The sequence below is a fragment of the Limulus polyphemus genome, unplaced genomic scaffold (genome assembly GCF_000517525.1).
Source record: "Limulus polyphemus unplaced genomic scaffold, Limulus_polyphemus-2.1.2 Scaffold242, whole genome shotgun sequence".
In the NCBI taxonomy this organism is placed as follows: Eukaryota; Metazoa; Arthropoda; class Merostomata; order Xiphosura; family Limulidae; genus Limulus; species Limulus polyphemus.
This window is the reverse complement of record NW_013665852.1, coordinates 465701-482020: the sequence shown is the minus strand read 5'-3', so window position 1 is coordinate 482020 and position 16320 is coordinate 465701. Positions and strand designations below refer to the sequence as shown.

At 32.2% G+C, this 16320-nt stretch overlaps 2 protein-coding genes across 5 annotated transcripts in view; both read left to right on the top strand.

Annotated features, from left to right (window-relative positions):
- The window catches only part of LOC106478697 (carbohydrate-responsive element-binding protein-like), a 123819-nt gene that overhangs the window by 71325 nt on the left and 36174 nt on the right, over positions 1 to 16320 (top strand). For all 4 annotated transcript variants that reach the window (XM_022382353.1, XM_022382352.1, XM_013939259.2 and 1 more), the window contains exons 12-13: positions 11216 to 11265; positions 11649 to 11765. In XM_022382353.1, coding sequence (XP_022238061.1) covers positions 11216 to 11265; positions 11649 to 11765 — 167 coding nt within the window. The remainder of the gene's footprint in view (positions 1 to 11215; positions 11266 to 11648; positions 11766 to 16320) is intronic.
- LOC106478703 (tektin-1-like) lies at positions 707 to 8473 on the top strand. The gene is made up of 4 exons (XM_022382359.1): positions 707 to 951; positions 3443 to 3542; positions 5834 to 6140; positions 7403 to 8473. Exons 1-4 carry the CDS (start codon positions 936 to 938, stop codon positions 7472 to 7474), a joined length of 495 nt encoding a protein of 164 aa, XP_022238067.1. The 5' UTR covers positions 707 to 935; the 3' UTR covers positions 7475 to 8473.

Sequence of the window (16320 nt, the reverse complement as noted above, 5' to 3'; positions counted from 1 at the left end):
AGGTAATGAGTAATTGAATGTATGCGGACAGAATATTGTTGGCCACGTGAGACGTGAGTTATAGCGCGACTGTTGAAATTAAGTGTATCGTAAAGTTGTATTCGGAAAGATAAACCAGTTTTATTTAAGAAAAGACTTGCGTCGCTAAAGTTTAGTCGGAGAGAATTTACGGAAAATTAACTAACGACTGGAGGCGTAACAATATGTCTTTAATGACAATGTTCTTTATTACACAATAAGGGTTGCTAGCAATGGTGAATTCAGACCAGTTATTTCTAAAACATTAAGATCGACGCAGAATTTATATTTAGTGGTTATATCATGAGGTTACACCTCATGTAACTAGCTAATTTACATAATCTTTCTCAATATTAACACCTGTACGTCGACGCTAGATGAAGGGTGTTTGAGTTTCATAATACAAAAATACTTAAATTCAACAAGCTCTAGCTAGAAGGTGAGTTGAGCGCATAATTATAACTAAAAATTCATAATTGAACTAAACGATAAAAGGAATAATAAATGAACGGTAAACATAACCATAACAAAATAAAATTTGCTTTCACTGTCTCAAAAAAACAAAACCAAAAAAAAAACATAAATAATTGAGTCTAACAAAAAAATCAATAACTGGCTTCAAGTAAAATGGACATAATGTTATAAATTTCAAGAAACTATTCATACTTAGATGGCGCTGCAAATTAATGCTATAGCAACGGCAAAAACAATAAAGAAGTATGGTGAATCTAGTAGTAGTAGTGATACTAATAATCTGAGGGAAATGAATGTTGAAGTTTCGTTTGAATTAATTGTTGAAACTCATATTCGTCTAATTCGACTCAGCATCTTAGTTCGCTTCTTTTTAAACTTGTTTGTTTAAGCGGAATAAGAAAGTGAAAATAGTACATTAAGAAAAGGACTAGTACTTGATAAGAATGATGAATAATTCAGGTAACTTAAAATTTAAGAATTTACATTTAAGTTGAACCTCTATCTATGAGTATTATTAATAATAGGCTATACTTATAGGCTTAATATTGCCAAAGTGACTTTTAAGAAAACTATCATAGCACTTATCTGTTGTTGTTGTAGTCTTAGCTCAAAGTTACAGAATGGACCATCTATGCTCTGTTTACCACAGGGAATTGAACCCTGAATTTTAGCATTGTGATTCAGTAAACTTACTGCTGACCCACCAGGAACTGCATTTATCTAACTACTGATTCTATTTAATGACTCTGCAACTCAATTATCAAGTGGTAATAATATTTGGTTATCTGTTAACTTTATATTTAATATTGTAATTTCCGTTATTTTTATTTTGTATGCAGTGGCTAGATACCTTTCAAATACTAAATACCTAGCAGTCCTAAAATTTGAATATTGATTGGCTACAACAACAACAACAATAATTATAATAAAAAAATTATGATACTTAATAATAATACTAATGCTAATTTCAAAAATTCTCTCTCTCTCTATATATATATATATATGTATAAAACATAAATTATCATATTGGAAGTTTATCAGCGTTGAACATCATTAAATTATGTACTTCCAGGTATCTAGTATTTTGAGGATTCTTCCTGAAAACTTGTAGCAAACTTGCACACCAATTGACACTAAACAAGAATGATGATCAATATTTATTTTTCCAATGCAAAAGTTTTATTCATATCTCCTTATCGAGCTTGAAAACAAATCAGTCTTATAATATATTATTGCTCAACCTATAAGTCAAATGAGAGTTGACTGTAGCTCATCAATACACAAATTTTTGGACTGCCAGGTATTTGGTACTTGAAAACTCATTCCTGGCTGCAGGGTATCTAGAAGCTGTGTATTTTGTTTATATGCTGTGGGAGAAACAACATGTATATCAATTTGATTGATTTGATTTTTTTCTACGTATCTACATTTGATATTTTGCTATTTTGATATATTATGATGAAGGAATGCTGCAAAATAATTTTACTTATAATTTGTATTGTTTATTTATATTTTTATACACCATGGGCTAGGCATGACATTGTTGTAACTCTTACATTGACTGCAAAATGATCCACATAAAATTAAACTAAAAAAGTTAACTCAAAAATACTTGGAACATTTAAATCCTTTTGTGTTACAAACAGGAGTCAGTAATATACACAGCCATTCAAAATCTTATCTAATCAAAAGAACATGTTATTTATTTGTTCCATCAAAACACAGTATTTCAGTGCATAGTTACACGAGTTATAAATATATATTGTTCTTATTTTAATTTTATTTTTAACAAATTATTATGTGTTCATTGCATTAATTTTCATTATAAATATAAGCACTTATTTCTATTCGTTTATAGTCATAGTAAATGAATACTTCCATGCTTGTTAATTTAAGAGAATCTGCATAAATAAATCAACAAAATGTAGTAACACACTAGTAACCTCAAACATACTGTTGGGTTGAATGTACCTTGTATTCACTATGAGGAAAACCTATACACTGGATAGGTGAAGTGAAGAAAAAGTGTCATTGGCCACTATTCAGTTCTTCACACTTCACTTCATACTTTTCACTATGATATAGGTCCAGCTTAACTCTCTTTGGTTAACTTGTGTCGAGGGATACTGATGAGGAGTGGAATTTTTCTGAAACTAGTATAACCCAATAACACATGTTGATCAAAGTGTAGATTGAACTGGACTTCCCTTGAACCTAGACTTCAAAATTAAACACTTTTTGGAATACTAAGTTTATTTATTACACTAGTAACCTGTCCTTCAATAAGTTTAAAAGGATAAAAAAAGAACATGTAAATAGTTTGTAAATATGTACCTACATTCTCAATTATTACTTTAAAAGAAATTAGTTATTTTACAAAAGCTAAAAGCATATTACTGTTACATATTAATTTTTCTTCAATAACATTAGGCTGCTTGTATAATAATAGTTAAATGGAACAGTAAGTTAACTAATTATTATCTTGCCACAGTGAAAATTAGGTAATAAACCCCTTTGTGATCTTATACATTCTTGAATTTTATATTATCCTCTCAAAATATAATAGTGATATAAGTATAACTAGTTATGGCTACAGATCTTACGAATATTAAAAATGTACCACCTTTCAAAGTCTCAATTTTAACACATTAGAATTTTATAAAACATTTTAGATTTGATAAACAATTGATAGGAAAAAAGAGAAAGTGCATAAAAAACTGTCAGATACCAAAGAACAATCTACTACAAGCAGGAAGAAATATTCAAAAAGGTAAGTAAAGTGTCGTAGACAAAACTAAACTTATTATGTTGGATTATAAGAAGAAGAAGATAAATTTAGTAGGGTAGTTATTTGTATCTGACACCAGTATGGTGTATGCAACAATATTTCTCTGTAGCTTACCTTGATCTGGAAAAATAAGATTGCTAATAGTGTATTCAATCTATTAAGGAATGCAGACCACATCGATCATATACACACCAGAAGACTGGTCTCTTAACAATCAGAAGTGGTTTAATTTATCGGAAAGACACAGAAAGGAATTCCAAAGGTACGAAGTTAAAATTATTTTATCACTTAATCTAGAACTTATGGAGTTGCATGTAAAATATAAAACCTTTGATGGCTTATTAATCAAGATGACAAACTTATATTGTGTTCATAACTTTCACAGGTACATAGACACACACACATAAAAAACAAACAAAAAAACATATATATACAGAAAACATAAACATTACCTAAACAGGTAATTTAATATATACATCAAAAGGAAGGACTGTGTTACAAACAACAAGACCAAACCTATGATGAGATAGAACATATTTATAATACAAAACAAGTCTTAACCAAAAATGCTGCACAACCAACACAAAATTACTAAGGAACAGTCTATAATGTGGGATATAAAATATATCCTGGTGTTTGGTGATGACTGAGAAAGTAGGACTCGTGTAATAGCAGGGATACACCATCTTTCAGTCTTAACCTCTATTCACAAAGCCTCACATCTATTATTCCTGTAAGCCTCTTATTTTTACTGTTTTATACATATTTGTTTTTAGTACAAAGTGTGTGTATGTGAGAAAAGAGAGATGAGAAATTGTAAGATGAAGGAATCTTTTCTTATGGATTGTTTTGAAAACTGTCTTGAAAAGTGGAAATAATAAATAATTTGAAACGTTTTTGATTTGTTTCACCAATTCTTTAGAATTCTTTGGTAAATCAACTGCTTTATTGGATGGGAAGATCCATTGTGGATTTTCTTTCCTTTGACTTTCAGAAAAGTTTCTATAAAGTATCATACCAAGTTTTTCCTTACTTAAACTCTTGTGGTGTAGGTATATGTAAAAAATTATTTAAAAGTACTGTTACTAGCGTCATGTGACCCCCGCTGTCGTAACACGCTAAAGTTTCTTCGGAAAGAATTTCTACGGAAAAATAACTAACGAACGGAGGCGTAACAGTACTTTTCAGTGATTGAATGTAATTTAAGAGGCCTGCTTTGTTGTCTTTGTACCTCATTTCTTATGTAAATGATAATGATATCAAAATGGACTGTACATTACATAAACTTAGTTGGGGCTTAGTGAACAGCCAAGTGGTTGGAAAACATGTATCATGAGTCAGATGTGTAAAATCATGGGCTTAGGATATCAAAACTAAATTCTGTATGAAAATGATGCTGGTGTTTTGGAGAGGAAGAAAAATCTGGATATAGTTATAATGAAGAACTTTAACTGAAGCCTGTAACCAAGTGTCTAACTGAGTATTGGATCTGTGTAGTGAAGTGTTTTATAATCAAAAGGACCAGTGTTTCTTTTTGCAGTTACACCAAAGTTGGAAGACTGTGTTAAGGATAATGATCTACCAGGATGATGACTGAAAGTTTTGAGCTATTAGGACAGGTTTTAACAAATCTATTTATTATTCTATAGAGTAGAAGAAGTAGAGATGTTGTAATTCAAGGTTTCAGTTTTGTTAGATTCTTGGATAGGCTATCTGTTCAGAATACTTATGATTCCTTGATTAAAGTAATGTGTACTTATGGAGATGTTTTTATAATATGGATTATTTGAAGTTTTTGTCGGATATATATATATATATATATGTGTGTGTGTGTGTAAAATGGTTCTATGTAGAGAGGGTGGCAATAGGAGTTATGATGATGGATTGGTTGGTCTCCCTATCTTTTTCTTCTTCACTTGTTTTTATGATTTTGTTTTTAAATAGAAACTTATAAAAAGTTATATATCAAAAGTAATTTAGGCACTAATCCTCATATATTATTGGATGTAAACTTGAAACTGAAAAACTTCTGAACTTCAAAAAAAACATTTTTAAGAATGTACAGTCAGAATTGTGATGTAAATCAACAGTTAATCTGTCATTCAGATATGCTTATCTTCAATATAAGATATTTCTGAACAACGTTTTTTATAAATGCTTACCAAGTTCTCGAGCAAAATATTTTTGAGATCAATTTTTTTTTACATTCACCAATAGTGTAAGATTAAACATGAAAAATGAACATGTGCAGTCAATGAGAAAAAAAAAGTTGCAGGTCTACACCAATTATTCAGATAACTAATACCTAACTGACAAAAAATGAGATGTCTTTATGGTGATGAATTTCTTCTGTACTTTTTTCATTTTGCTTTTGTGACCCACATACATTCTTCTTGAACTCATTATTTGAATATTGTGTAACCATTATTTTTATGAAATATTTATAAATACAAATTCTTTGTTAAGGTTAGTTACTTACCCAACTTGTATCATTAATAAAACAGCTAAAGCATCCTGAATATAATTATGAATGTTGTCTTTTATTTTTCTCAGAATTAAAGAAGAAGCCAAATCTATTTCACAAGAGAAAGCAGTTTTAACTCAGGTTATTCAGGATGACGTCACCAAGAAACTTGGTTCTCGTGCCAAGGACATTTTTATTTGGAAGAAAGAGTTAGAAAAAACTATAGAAAAGATCACGACTGAGACTCATAAGCTCATCAGTCAGAAAAAACGTTTGGAAAATGCTCTGGCAGTTAGTGACACACCACTGATGTTAGCATCTGAATGTCTTGACCTTCGAAAACAGCGATTAGCTACTGACCTAGTAGAAGATAACGTTCAATTGGCATTGTGGGCAGTAAGATGAAGTATTTGTTTTATTGAATAGCATTGAGATAATTAGATGATTCTGACATGATATCCATACAAGTTTTACAGTACTTGGAATATTATATTTACAGAAGTTTTGATAATATTTGGAATTTAATACAAATACAAGTTGTACAATAATTGGAATATACATATACAATTTTTGTAATACTTGGAGTATAATATACACAAAAGTTTTTACAATATTCGGAATTTGAATATACATGTGTTTACAACATTTGGAGTTTGATTGACATGTTTTTACAATACTTGGATATATATATATATATATTTAAATATTTTCAGTAATTTGAATTTCAGATATATACAAATTTTTTATTATTTGAATTTTCCTATATGTGGCTGTTTATTTCAACATGTATTTTCTTGTATATTACCTTTCATTTCAACAAGAAGTTTCCTATATTTAACCATATACTTCAAGATGACTTTTCTTGTATATGACAATTTATTTTAATATGTATTTTCCTGTATGTCCCTGTGTAGTTAATATAAAATTTCCTTTATATTGTGTATTTCATCATGAACTTGCACACAGGTGGTTGTCTGTAATTTTCCTAAGATTTTCTTATATTTTAGTGTGTATGTGTGTGTATTTCATTGATGATGTTGATCAACATACCTGTTTGTATTTTTGTTGTAGAGTTGCTTATAGTCATGTATATTTTAATGTAAAATAGGTTATATGTGGGCATGTACATTCTTACATAAATATGCTGTATTTTCACCAATATGAGAATATTTATATCTCAACTACAATTTGGCTGTGTGTGTGTGTTGAATGTTTCTGTTTTGTACTTTATAACTTAGACAAAGCCTTCTAAATATATTATTTCTGATTTAGTACTTTACCTATTCTCACATAAATAGCTATTCTCGTTCAGTGCTGCCTTCTATATGCAAAATATTTTCACATGCCACAAGTCTTGAGCTCCCACGTACCCTACATTCAACATAGTTCAACTGCATCTCGCATGTAAATCATCATGCAACAAACCTCCACCAACAGGAGTGCAACACACCCTCCTGACACATGCGACTCCCTCTTTTATTCAAATGACATATACTTCTTTGTCTCCTTCTTCTCGTAATTTATTCCAAGTGTCTTCTCCTCAGATTAGTCACCTTACTTTTTACCTGGCATCTTATAGCCATCATCTCTTGGATGAAATTCTTCAATTTGGCACGTGGACCACACTACATATGTTTATCTCTTACTATCTGCATTAGATCATTGTTCCTTCATCACTGGGTTATCGTCTCCCACCTGTGGCCATTCTTCAGACTTCAGTGAGACTATGAATGGGTAAGTTATCTTTTATGTACCTCTTACTATTCAGGGGGCACTTTCCTTTTTTCCTGTATGGATCCTGCTCTGTGGTGCTTGGCCAGATATACTTCAACTAGTCAAAATCTGCACTGTAAAGGCAGGATGACTTAATATTTATAATTTTTCATGGCCACTAAAATGTTCACTGTTGAGATGGGGTGTTCCACGAGATCACTTGTAGGATTTTTCCTCATAATATCAATATACCTCATTAATATGCCCTTTCCAGACTGTACTCATGCATAGACTTCATAGGTAAAGCAGAAGGGGATAGATACCCATTCAGTTGAGAGTAGGGCACATCCTTTTACTTTCACCAACATTGATGTACTTTATGGGATTGAGATTCCAATATCGTATAGTTTGGATCCATATCCAACCACTATTCTTTCCCATTTGGATGTGCTCCTTCAAACTTCCACCCATGTCTGCATCACCTCTTTCCACACTGGATGAACAGTATACCTGGTACAGAAATGGTGCTGTCTCCCAAGTATAATCCTCTAATGCGAGGATTTCCTCTTTTAGGGTGTTCTTTGGACACTTTTGAAGGGTGCTTATTTTTCCCCTTGCACCGGTCCCTCCACCTATTCAATGTGGGATTCTAGCTATTTATGTGAGTAGAGGTAATGTACCATATCAGAAGTTATAATTTTCCTATACTGAAAATGTATTTCCAAAACATACTTACCCTCCACTGACACTTTAGCTATTCCTTGACATTGGCTTTGCCTATCTAGGCATTGGTCTAGCATGCTCCAAACATTTATACCCCACTTAAATGCCCTTGGCAATATCTAATTTGCAAATTCATCCACCTGCGTCAATGTGCCCTCCATCCTGACACTGTATATAAGCACTTTACTCAGATAATGTAATTACTTTTTCTCGACAAAGCGTTGGTCATGGTTTTGTCTAACAAAGTGTTGTGGTTTGTTCAGGTATTTTTGCTTTTCGCGTCGCCTTGTGGATATCCATATAATTACAATTTCCTTTTTAAAAAAATGGACGTGGTGTTTGCGGGTATGAATTTCCATATTACCATTGTCAGCATAGCAGTTCATCCAACCTCCCCCTATTCCTTCCTTGTTATCTAGCATTTCTCTACAATCAGATGGTGGGGTGTGTGTTTACTCTTAGTTGACGCTGTCCGTCGTTTGATCTAGTGGTAGATGGAAACATATATTTGGCCCGGGGGTGTTTTTCTCCTGGGGCCTCTGAGGTTGCCTTTTTTGTTGATCCTGGTTATTCTAGGGAGAATTTCGACTCAGTTTTTCTGACGCTTCTCTTTACTACGTTGACTTTTCACCAGTCCAATTTGGATTAACCACCTCATACTTATTTTCTTCAATTGGTCATTTGGGTTATGAGCTTGTGGAAGTTTTCTCTGTGACTTTTAAGTTTATTCCTCCATTGATGGTGGAAGGGTCGGGGAGGGGGGACTATTTAGTTTTTCCTTCTTCGCCTGATAATCCTGGCTCATGCTGAGAGATTTACTGTTTTATTACGTGATGGAATAGATATACCTTGTACCCTCGTTTGTCTGCTAGCTTTCCACTTCCAGGGGGTGTATTTTTTCAATTCCACAGATTAAAATTATTTAATTTTGGATATATGGGATTCCAGGTTGGTTCTTGTGATCACTTGAACCAATCACATTTTTTTTGTATTTGTTTGCTCCTCACTCTTGCTTTGTCATGTTTCTTCCCCCGCAAATTGTTGGCAGCCTGTCAATGATCCCCACATTAATTTACAGACAAATGGTGTCTCCTACTGACTTTTACCTTGATCAGATTGCCTGCTTCTGTTCCTTCTGTAGAGATACCTTGGTGAAGGGACTTTGTCTACCTGCTGTAGCCTCTGGGTGTTACATGTGGCTTCCTTTTATCATCACTTCATGTTTGCGGGTGTCCCAGAGGAGTTTGTATTGCAAATTTCCGTTATCTGATTGTTTTTTTGTTGTTGTTGACCTCTCGACCTTCTTTGGCTCTAGCAGCTGAATAGACTCAGACCTTAGTTTCAGGGCCACTCCATTTGTACCGACTGACGCCAATGGCATCAATATCAACCTAGATGGGTGGGGAGAGGTCAGTTAGTGAGGTTACAACTAGTGATGGACACATGGTATTCCTTCACTGCAGATCCATGGGCACTTCTGATTCTGGTATCAAGGTTGGTCTTTCTATTTCATTCTCCACCTCCATTATCCTCTCACCCTATGGTATTTCCACCTCCACCTGACCAGTGGGGTGTGGATCTTTGTTTCATGGCTATCAGAGTTACTGATCATGGGGTGGTAGTGACAGTTGATCCCATTCTTCCAGGATTTTATTCCTGTTTATTTGTTGTGCTTGAGACAAGGGGAGATTCGTGGATAATCATCATTCTTTTTCATCTCAACCCATTTTTTGTTTCTCCCCAGTCCACAATGGAATTCTTTCTCACCCTACATTGGCATTCTTCACCAGGTCCGTGGATGCCAAAGATTATGGTTGCTGAGGCATTTCACCACATTCTCATAGTGAATTAATCTTGCCTTTAGCTATGTTTTGTATACAGAGATCAGGTTCTGCAGTTCAGGGATCTAGTATTTCTTCTTCTGCTGGGTTTTACAAGTTTTCACCATGTTTTACACCTGGCTCAGCCACCTCCCATCCAGCTCCAGGCTATGGGATGAGCAGTCAGGCTCTTACTTACAGGGAAGGTTCTATCTCTGGGGCTGTGGGCTTCCCTCAGATCTCTTGCATTTTTTTGGAGGAGAACATATGCTATCCCTTCAGTGGTCCCATTGCAACAAATGGATCTGGAACTTCAATACACTGGATTTTCCAGTCTCTTTCTTCAGGAGCAAGAACTTAGTTCTTGAGTGGTGGTTGGTTTGGATCACCTCTATCATTAGTATGTGGGTGTGTGTATATATATATATATGTTTATATATCTATGTGGGTGGATGTGTTTACATGTATACTGCCCCTCTGTCCTTAGTTTCTCTTCACAGATGCTTCACTTGGAGGATGCAGTATCTTCAAGATCAGGAATTTTGTGGTATATTATTGGAGGACGAATCTTCATTCTACATCAATAATTTAGGACTTTTTGCTGTCCAACAGGAAATAGTGCAAAGTCTAGACCTTTTGCAGGGGAATATCTTCATAAGATGAGTCATCAATTACAGTGGTCTCTTAAATTCGGTTCTTAATCTATGGGGTCTATTCCAATCAATTAACATCCTGGCTTGCCATTTTCATGGGGTGATGGATTTCATAGGAGATTATCAGTCTCAATCTTCACTTTCTCCTGAGCAAATGGTTTTCTAATAACTTTGTTCTAATTTTGGGCCTCCTTTGTTAGCTTTTGCCACTTATTGCTACTCAACTACAAGCTTTAACGTCTCCACTACCTCATCCTCAGGCTTGGGTGGTAGATGCAATTGGTTCTGCTTGGATGGGATTGCACATCTATGACTTTCCCCCTCTTCCTATGTTACTCAGAGTTCTGACTATATTTTCCATATGTTATTGTTATCAGTTATAGTTTGTAGTTCAGATTCTGTTTTACTGTTTTTGGGTTGTGTACTGTTGTTCTGTTTGTATTATATTTTTTTCATGTTGTATTATAATATTTTTAGGTTTTTTGTTGTTGTTCATTTTATATTATACTGTTTACAGGTTATATACTATTGTCTGATTTGCATGAAATATCTTGTTTTTCAGACTCTCTACTCTCAGCACTAGAACCACAGAGAACAATCACTGAAAACCAGGTAAAATCACGTATTATAATTTATTTTAAAGTATCATTTTATATAAATGTTAGAGTTATGAAATTAACTTGCATTTGTACTGTAATGTATTATTATTGATTCTATACTTTAGTATCTGTGTGTTATTGTTTGTAATATACTGTTTACCTTTTTTTGGTATTATTATGCTTATTTATTATTTTCTCTACACCGTTATGTGTGTATTATTATTCTTGTATTATTGCATCTTTGTTATTGTTTATAACTATGTTATCTTTATGTTGTTTCTGTATTATTTTTTTTTGTATCAGTGTCCTAGTTTGTCTAATTTTTAAATTTTATGAATGATGAGAATATATGCTATTAGCCCACTGTAGTGACACTTTCCTTTTGTTGTTTGTTAGGCTTCACCCCCGTGCAAACTTGTCAGGCCTAAATCTGCTGAGAAAAAGATAAAGTACAAAGAACACCGTAGAGTTTGTCACATAAATGCTGAACAGAAGAGGAGAGGCAACATAAAGGTAAGCAAGTTGATATCTTAGTGATAATAGTCAAGGAAGAGTAGTGTAAGGGTAACCAAGTTGACATGTTAGTGATAATGATCAATGATGGATTTTTTAAAGGTAAGTAAGTCAATATTTTAATGATAATGATCAAGGAGGGGTTATGTAAAGGTAAGCAAGTTGATATGTTAGTGATAATGATTAAGGAGAGGTAGGCAAGTTGATATCCTAGTGATAATGATTAAGGAGAGGTTATGGAAAGGCAAGCAAGTTAATATGTTGAAAATGAACAAGGAGGCATTATGGAAAGGTAAATGATTCAAGATGATAGTGGTAATGATCAAGAATTGGTGGTGTAAACATAAGCAAAATAATATGTTAGTGATAAGTATCATAGTTTGGTGGGGTAAAATAAGTTAATATGCTAGTGTTAATGATTAAGAAGGGGTTGTTTAACGGTAAGCAAGATGATACTTTAGTGATAATAATCAAGTTGATATGTCAGTGATAATGATGAAGGAGGGGCTATGTAAAGGTAATGAAATTTATACTTTATTGATAATAATCAAGGAGGGGTTCTGTAAAGGAAAACAACTTGATATGTTTGTGATAATGATCAAGAATTGGTGATGTAAACATAAGCAAATTGACTTGTTAGTGATAATTATCAAGGAAGGGTAGTGTAAACATAAGCAAGATGATATGTTAGTGATAAGAATCTAAGATGGGTAGTGTAAAGGTAAGTAACTCTTTCAGCACGGGTTTGGTCTTTGGAACCGACTTCATACCATTTTTGTGCTTGTTATAGTTTTCATCCTATAAATTTTTAATTAGTAAGCGTACATTAATGAAATTTGGCAGATTATCAGTAAACATTACAATGCTTTGATATGCAAAATATCAGATTTTTTTTATTGAACCTTAAGGTTTGTTAAGCAATGTTTTTCTCATGCCTTTTTTTTTCTTTTTTTGTATGTTGCCTATCTATCATGCAAAGAAATTTTCATTTTAAGATTAAAAATACTTTTACGCATAAGAATATTTTTCAAATTTCACATGCAAAATCTTTATAATGTCCAGATAGTTATCAAACATTTCTTAAGAAAAAAAATTATATTTTATCTGTTATTTTCAGTAATGAATCTCTGTACGGATTCGGTAGGTTTGACCGATCTTGTAACCACCATAAAAATTAGGAAATAAATATAAATTATTCCTCTTTCATTCTAGAATAACAACAGATTATAACATAATTGTTTAGGCTAAATAGCTTAAATCTCATAACATTATACATTTATATATATATTTATTATTTTTATTATATTGACCTTTCAGCCATGCTTGGTTAACAATACAGAAGTTACAAAGACATGTCACACGTGCTCTTATGTTACTATATCCAGTAGTATAAAACTGACCTTTAGTCTTTACAAAGTGACCTGTCTTGGCTGTGTTTTAGTAGACTAGTATTTTCTAAAATACAGTCATATTTCCACTATTATACATTATAAATGTATATAGATTATTACTATTTAAAAATAAGTTATTAATCTTATTTTTCTTAAAACATAGAACAGTAAATAAGGAAGTAAAGCAAACAATTATCTCTTCTAGTTATGAATTTTGTACTCAGTTGCTGCTTGACGTAGGTTGCTAAGCCTTTTAAAATTTGGTACATGGAGGATATGAAACAAAATACTTTTTTTAGGTTTTATAAATACAGTTGGATAATCAAAAAATCATAAATTACTATATCAATACCAGAGAATTCCATTAAGATTGGTATCCTAACACATGGAAATGGCTGAGAAAGCCACTAGGGGGATATTCTGAGCTTTCGATTGGTTATTCACATGTCATATATTTAAGTAAGTGTATGTAAGGGATCGTTTCTAAAAATGTATTTGATTCAGTACATGAGTGATATCTTAACAAATTCAAAAGATAAGAGGTTATTATTTTACATTCTAGCTTGTTGGTATTGGTAATTTGAGTTCTTAATTTGTACAAAACTAAAGACTTGATATATCGACATCACAAACATCTAATTTGAACCAGTGCTGCATTCAACATACCAAGTGACACACAAAAATCGATGTTTAACTGTATTTTTTTAATATTTACTTTTAAATTAAGAAATTGAGAAAGGTATAATACTAAAATTTGACTTATAATCTACAGTTTGATACCAAACTTATTTTCATAAATTCATGAAATAGTAGTTCAATAAAACTTTGAATGTCAGTCAACAAATGCGATGACATGGCCTTTGACCCATGACCCATCTGGAAGAGGTTAAGTTTATATGTTAATGATAATGATCAAGAAGTTATGAAAAGGTAAGCAATTTGATATTTTAATAATAATGATCAAGGAGGGGTAGTGTAATAGTAAGTAAGTTGATATGTTAGTGATATTGAACAATGAAGGACTATGTAAAGAGAAGCTAGTTGATATTTTAATGATGATAATAGAGGGGTTGTGAACAGGTAAGCAAATTGATTTGTTAGTGATAATGATGAATGAGGGGGTTATGTAAAGGTAAGTAAGTTAAGCAACTTGATATTTTAGTGTAAAGGTAGGCAAGTTGAGATCTAATGATAATGATCAAGGAGGGGTTATGTAAAGGTAAAGAAGTTGATATGTTAGTTATAATGATCAAGGAGGGGTAGTGTACATGTAAACAAGTTGATAAGTTTAGAGGGGTTGTGTAAAGGCAAGCAAGTCAGTATGATAATGATCAATGAGGGTTAAGTAAAAGTAATTAAGTTGATATGTTAGTTATATTGATCAAGGAGGGCTAGTGTAAATGAAAGGAAGTTTATATGTTAGTGATAATGATTAACCCTTTCACCACTGGTATCCTTTACTGTGCAAGACACAAGATTTTTGTGTCTTACATTCAAAATTTTATGAAACTACTTTTTGTTTATGTTATACCAATTAGTATAGCATAAAATCTTAGCTAGTAATCCATATTTTAATAGCATCTAAGTTTTAAGTGTATAATTACATAAGGCAATATTTAAAAAAATCCTGAATTTCTCCTAGTGTGACACAGGTGACACATTTTCTCTACATATCTTCTATTCTCTATTTTATACATCACCCTCCAATAACTATGAAACGTATGTTACTCACTATATAATCGTCATTCTTCAGACAAACCATAAATTTTATTGCCTTCAGTTTTGTTTGGTTACAGAGCTATCAAATAGAAAATCAGACCCCCTCCTGTCACACCCACCTGTCATATCTTCTCTTTCAGGATTTGTTAATAGTTCTCTCTTATGTTTAATTATATATTACCTATAACTAATAGAAAGCGAAGGTTTTATCTATCAAATGACATATTGTCCAACATTGTGTTCTGAACGGATAATTGTCAATTTCACTTATAATACACGGTTCATTCCCATGGGAAAGTTAATGACTAGCTTGTATGAATTTGTAATGGCTCTTGTCGCATAGGTAGAAATCCAGAAAATTTTTGAGAGTTTGGGGAAATTGTCTACTTTATGCATGTTATTAATTGATGTTCTTTGATGCATTATTTAATTAAATAAAAAGTATTTAGTTCATGACTACTATCAGTTTAAAAAAAATTTGAGTTAAGTAGAAAAAAGAATATTGGATAAGTACTTTATTTCTTGTTTATCCTTTATTATTATAAAAGTAACTAAATTGTAAAAGTAGGGATCTATTTAGGTTAGTTAAGGTTACATTAGGTAAAATAACCAGTAATAATAATATAATAGAAATATTTCATGAAGCATGCTCTCCAAGTGATTTACAACGTATATTGGTGCGAATATTACTTAGACATGATTCAAAGGGCAATCAAAAGAGCAATAAAACAATAAAATTTAATTATAAATAGATCTGTACTGTTACATGTTTAAAGCTACTTAGGATAAGTGTTTCACACTACATTTGAAGTTATACTAGATAGAAAAAAAAGGTAATTTTGATATATTTAAATTTTTTTGTGGTTATGAGGTCAGTCAAATTGAACAACCTTGTATAGAGCTAGGGTAGAGAAAATTCCTGATAAAATATAAAGTTTAACTCTAAACAAACATTTGAAAGGTATTCAGAAGAGTTTAGAGATTACACAAATGAAATTTGAGATTTTTGAGATGAAGACCTATTCAAAACAAATACTCTATATATTCATGGACAAATCTGTTTTTAGTTTATTAAAAATACTTCATTAAAAAATATGATTTTTTTGCATACCGAAGACTTATAATGTTTACTGAAAGACTGCCAAATTTCATGAAGATATACCCACTATATTAAAAGTTAGTACTAACAGATCTATAAGGAATTTGAGTGAGTACAAAAAGGTCACATAGTCGGTCAAATTGACCGAGCTCGTGTTGAGATAGTTAAGGAGAGGTTATGTAAAGGCGAGCAAGTTGATACGTTAGAAAGGTTGTGAAAAGGTAAGCAACTCAATATGTTAATTACTCTTATTTGACTCTTTCCAGATGGGTCATAGGTCAAAGGCCATACCATTGTGTTTGTTGACTCGCATTCAAAATTTTATTGAACTTCCATTTCATGAATT